We start from the raw sequence: 5,655 nt of genomic DNA, 5'->3' as shown, positions 1-5,655 counted from the left end.
CGGGCCCCCCTCAGATGCCCATGCCCATGCCATCGCACGAGCCCCTCTCTCCCCAGCAGCTTCAGCAGCAGCAAGACATGTATAACAAGAAGATTCCATCACTCTTTGAGATTGTCGTCCGGCCCACGGGGCAGCTGGCCGAGAAGCTAGGGGTGAGGTGAGCGCTGGTGGGCAAGGGAGAGCTCTGGGCGGAGGGCACAGCCTGGGACCTTGGCCGCTGTGATAACCAGACAGAGCAGATGAGCTCCTTGATTCCAGAGACAGAAGTAGACTGGCACAGGAAGGTTGGAGAATCAAAATCCCATTTTGTGTTTTCTTTTAGACATCCTGCTCCACCTCCCCCCAGATTCCCTGGGCCTGGGGGGCCCCCGGGGCCAATGGGGCCTGGGCCCAACATGGGACCCCCTGGGCCCATGCCAGGACCAATGCATCCTGACATGCATCCCGACATGCACCCGGACATGCACCCCGACATGCATCCGGACATGCATCCCGACATGCACCCGGACATGCATCCCGACATGCACCCGGACATGCAGATGGGCCCTGGGATGAATCCTGGCCCCCCCATGGGTCCTGGGGGCCCACCAATGATGCCCTATGGTCCCGAAGACTCCCCACATTCCGGAATGATGCCCCCTGTTCCACCAGCCCAGAACTTCTATGAAAACTTTTACCAGCAACAGGAAGGCATGGAGATGGACCCTGGACTAATGGGGGAGGCAGGTATGTGTCTTCCTGGGATGTGGGTCAGCAGCTGGGCTCTGGGTGTAGGATGGGTGGGGAAACTTGTAGGGAAGATTCAACGGGGTTTGACTCATTGGTAATCTTTCTGGTTTTTGTTTTTTTAAAAATACATTCTTATCCACTGACACACACTCCAGAAGAGCCAAGAGGTGATTGTGCATTGGAACCTTTAGCTTGCATGTCTCCACTCGGTTTTTATAATCTCTTAAGATAAGATCATGACAGCATTGCTGTTTCTTTTTCTGTTGACTTCTGTTTGAACTCTGGTGTGCATTTGTTCAGGTTTTGTGCCTGTTGTTCTCAATTGTCTTTGAGTTTTGCTTTCTTTTCCTTTCCTCGTGTCCTCTACTGGGAGTGATCGCTTTCCCATGAAAACTTCTTTCTTGTTTGCTCAGTGGTTAATATGTAGGCTGCTTGGCTCTGAGGCAGCGGGGGATTTTATTCGTGGATGGCGCTTTTCATAGCCTTCAGCAGGTGATTTGTTTTGATAAGTGAGATACATCATCAGAAAAGTGAATAAGGTTTTAGTTCATTGGTTTGCCACAGGTGGATTGAAAGTTGTCAGAGGAAATATCTCTGGTTCAACACATTAATTGTGGGTATTTTTGCCACACTTACTATGAAGATAGCATCCTTACCCCAAAACGACAGTCTTATTTATTCTGTTTTCTTCAACAAAAGATTCCCAATATTTTTCTTGTACAACAGAGAGGTAGACTTCTTGGAGCAAAGCAGACATCTATATTTCAAGTTTAACTATTTCCATCTTAATTGTGAAATATGTGTTATTTTTAACATGCCAGAATCAATTAGTCAGATGCTGAGGCCTGTGCCTAGTCCTGTAGAGGAGCAGTGTTAACGAGGTCTTGTTAGCGACAACCCAGCTCTATTTTCTTTTTCTTTTAATAACCTTTATCTTCTGTCATAGAATTGATACTAAGTATTGGCTCCAAGGCAGAAGAGCTGTAAGGGCTAGGCAGTGGGGGGTGAAGTGACTTGCCCAGGGTCACCCAGCTAGGGAATGTCTGAGGCCAGATTTGAACCCAGGACTTCCCATCTCTAGACCTAGTTCTCTGTACACTGAGCCACCTTGCTGCTCCCCAGCCATCACTTTCTTACATTCTTGTTCGAAGTTTATTCCATTACTAGAAAAGAGCTTGGTTTTAAAATTTCCAAAGGAATTACTCAGTTTAGAGTGAATCCCAGAGGAAGGAACCATTCTTTCTCTGCCTGCAGAGGAGGATGCTTTTCTTGGAATGACTGGATCTCCTTTCACTTTAGTGGTCTTTAATTACAGCTGCTTTAGGCACTTACTCTGCCTTGAGGATGTGACTTTCCTTCCAACCATGGGTCCCTTAGCTCCAAATAGTCAAGGCATGTGTGTCCTGGCTGCTCCTGCTCTAACTTGTTCTTGGACAGTCGGGGTTAGGGGAAGTTCTCACTGGCCCCTCTTTTCTTCCAAAGCTGCATGAGGGATCAGACTCTTTCTGTTTGAGAGTAGGGGAAGAAAGAACCCAATTATTTTATCTCCTTGGAAATTCATGGGTTGGGAATCCATGGGCAGGAATGGCTTTGGAGTTCAAACTGACTTCCTTCGGGCCTCCATCAGTGGGTCTGTGGTCTCACTGGTGAGGGTACGCCCTCCAGGAATGCAGCTCCTCACTGCCTCCCAGAGATTAATGATTCGCCCCATGGTTATTCCCCCCAGCAGAGGACTATGGACATTATGAGGAGATGGAAGGCGAGGCAGGAGAGCACGTTTTCCCAGAGCAGCCCCTGGAGCCTGATGGCTTCCTCGAAGCAGGGCCCCCTGGGAGACAGCAGCCCGCCACCAGTGTCCCTGACTTCCTCCCCTCTGCCCAGAGGGCCTTATACCTGCGCATCCAGCAGAAGCAGCAGGAAGAAGAAAGGGCAAGGAGGCTAGCTGAGAGCAGCAAGCAGGAGCGAGAGAATGAGGAAGGCAAGTGTGTTTGTGCCCCAGGGCCTCCCGGGCCCTGCCCTGGCCCTGGAGCCCCAGCCCCCAGGGGGCACCTTCCCTGGGGCCTGGCGACCTGAAGTCTGTGCGGATGGGGGCAGAGCCTTAGGAGCCCGGCCAGCCGGCTGAGGGAGAGAGCCGTAGGCCCATGTGATGGACAGTCAGGTCATAGAGCTCGATGCCCAAAGAGTTGGTGAGGGCCAAAGAATGATTCAGAGTCCAAAGAGGTCAGGAGGGATGCCTGGGTGCTAGAGGCAGGTGTTTGGGTTCTCCCCCTTGCTTTGTGACCTCGTACCTTCGAAAGCCACCGATTGCCGGGCACAGCCACCCTCCAGGGCCCCCTCTCAGCCTGGAAGAGAGCCCTGATGCAGCCATCGGGTGGGATGAGCCGGGGGGACGTGGCGGCTCTCGTTTTGGAAGTCCTGCCCGCTTCCAGAGTGCCTTCTTGCCATCTCTGCCCTGTGTGAGCGTTGTTGCCCTTTTTCAGTGGAGCAGGGGGAGACCCCGAGGCCCAGTGAGGGAGGCCAACCCTGCTGAGGCCAAGGCTCTCTCCACCACTGCCCATGGGAGAAAGTGTTCAAGACTAGAGGCCAGGGCACAAGCTGAAGGCCCAGGACATGCATTTCCCCTTGACTCCATGGACCACCCCAACCTACCGTGGTGCCGTCCCAGCCTCCGGGACCTGTGCAGGGGGGGACTCGCCCTCGGCTTAAATGCACACGCGAAGGGGAGGCGTCGAGCGACAGCACTCGGTGACATTTCTGCCTCTTTCTCTCACAGGTGACACGGGCAACTGGTACTCTAGTGATGAGGATGACGGAGGGAGCAGCGTCACCTCCATCCTCAAAACCTTGCGCCAGCAGACCTCAAGTCGGCCCCAGGCGCCTGTTGGGGAATCGAGCGGCAGCAGCGCAGGGTCCCTGCCAGGAGTGGGCGATCCCCGCCTGCAGAAAGGCCCCTCTGCGGGGGGCAGACCTGCCGATCCCCGCCTCGCCAGGGACCCGAGACTCTCTCGTCACACCGACGCCGCCGGCCCCTCGGGCTCCGGGGATTCGGGGCCCTCGGACCCCCGGTTGGCCCGTCCCATTCCCACCTCCAAACCCGATGGACTCCATTCAAGCCCAGCATGTACCAGTGGTGGGAAGGGGACTGGGCCCGCAGAAGAGGAAGAAGGGGAGAGGGCTCTGAGGGAAAAAGCGGTGACCATTCCTCTGGATGCCCTGCCAGGGCCCCCCCTGCGAGATCCCAGGCTGCAGCTCCAGCAGTTCAGTCATATCAAGAAGGACGTGACCCTGAACAAACCCAGCTTTGCCCGCACTGTGCTTTGGAACCCCGAGGACCTCATCCCGCTCCCCGTGCCCAAACAAGACTCCGCCACCTCTCTTCCTCCCGCCCTGCAGTCTCTGCCCGCCCTCGATCCCCGACTCCACCGGCCCCCCGCCGCCGGGCCCTCCGATCCCCGGCAGCGTGGGGCAGCCCCCTCGGACCCCAACCCCGCCCCCACTGCCTCTGCTGCCAACCTGCCCGATTTTGAGTTGCTCTCACGAATCCTCAAGACCGTCAATGCGTCCAGCCCCTCAGCACCCAGTCCGAGCGATAAGCCCAGTGACCCCCGGGTGCGGAAAGCCCCCGCCGACCCCCGGCTGCAAAAACCCGGGGACGCCGCCTCGTCCCGTGCCACCAAGCCCAGCGCTCCCGAGGTGGCCGCGCCACCCCCTGCTTCCTCTGGTGAGGCCTCCCCTCCGGCCATCGCCCCTTACGACCCGCGGGTCCTGGCGGCGGGGGGGGTCAGCCAAGGTGGCGGGAGCGGCCAGAGCAGCGTGCTCAGCGGCATCAGTCTCTATGACCCGAGGACTCCGAACTCTGGCAGCAAAGCGGCCGAGCCAGCCCCCGAAGGGGGCGCTCAGCCCAAGGGTCCTGACGGCAACGGCAAAAGCTCGGCGGCCAAGGCCAAAGAGCCCCCGTTCATCCGCAAGTCGGCCTTGGAACAGCCGGAAGCGGGCAAGGCAGGCTCGGAGCCCACGGCCACGGACAGGTACAACAGTTATAATCGGCCGCGCCCCAAGGCAACCCCGACCCCTGCCACCACCACCGCCCCCTCAGCCACGCCCTCTCAGGAGGGGGCCCCCCAGCCCGGCCTCCACAACCTGCCTGTGCCCACCCTCTTTGGGACCGTGAAGCAGGCAGCCAAGGCTGGCTCTGGGAGCCCTTTCGCTGGCAACAGCCCCTCCCGAGAGAGTGAGCAGGATGCCGGGTCCCTCAAAGATGTTTTTAAAGGCTTTGACCCCACTGCATCCCCCTTCTGCCAGTAGTATTAAACTGGACCCCGTTCCCCCATCCCACCCCCATCCTGTGATTGTATTTCATGGCCACATTCAGTGTTGGGAATGTCGGGGGAGGAGGATCGGGGGTGGGGGGCGCAGGGGGCGAGGGCTGGGGGTTTTTTATTCTTTGGTTCCTATAAATTGTATATAAAAATCTTTGGTTCTGGTCAGTGCTGTATGACTCACAGGCTATCTCCAAGAAAATGTCTTTTTTAATTGAACAATCAAAGTCTCCTGCCCAGATTCCTTAAAAGTGTATCTCGGGCCCCATGGTGCCACGGGCCTCTGGGGTCGTTTTGGTCGAGTGGTGCAGCCGTCCCGCCCCGGGTGTGTGTAAATGCCCACAGCTCCTCTGCCCGCCAGTGCCATGGGCTCAGGGCATGAGCCACACGGGGGCGCGGCTCTACCGAGTCAGCTGGAGGGGAGCCCGCGGGACCAGGCTGGGGAAGGGGAGAGAACTGCTGAGAGAGCCCCCGCGGACCCCGCATCTGCCCTCTGATTCCTCCGTCAGGTGCCAGGGAGGGGAGCGAGGGAAGGGCTCCCACGGTTCCTCTTACCCTGCTTGTCCAGAGTTCATCTCAGGAACCCCAAAAGGTTGGGGGTGCAGTG

The 5,655-nt window shown here is 57.3% G+C and overlaps 1 protein-coding gene across 1 annotated transcript in view; it reads left to right on the top strand.

Annotated features, from left to right (window-relative positions):
• Positions 1–5,105, top strand: part of ZC3H4 (zinc finger CCCH-type containing 4) — a 29,937-nt gene extending 24,832 nt beyond the window's left edge. Inside the window, 4 exon segments of the mRNA XM_044667331.1 lie at positions 1–157; positions 323–726; positions 2,456–2,707; positions 3,503–5,105. The exon segment at positions 1–157 is cut by the window's left edge and continues 14 nt beyond it. Coding sequence (XP_044523266.1) covers positions 1–157; positions 323–726; positions 2,456–2,707; positions 3,503–5,034 — 2,345 coding nt within the window. The 3' untranslated portion in view covers positions 5,035–5,105.
• Positions 5,106–5,655: the final 550 nt, after the last annotated feature.

Source organism: Gracilinanus agilis, chromosome 3 (genome assembly GCF_016433145.1).
Source record: "Gracilinanus agilis isolate LMUSP501 chromosome 3, AgileGrace, whole genome shotgun sequence".
Classification (NCBI taxonomy): Eukaryota; Metazoa; Chordata; class Mammalia; order Didelphimorphia; family Didelphidae; genus Gracilinanus; species Gracilinanus agilis.
The sequence above is the reverse complement of the archived record's forward strand: the minus strand, read 5'-3'. Positions and strand labels throughout refer to the sequence as shown.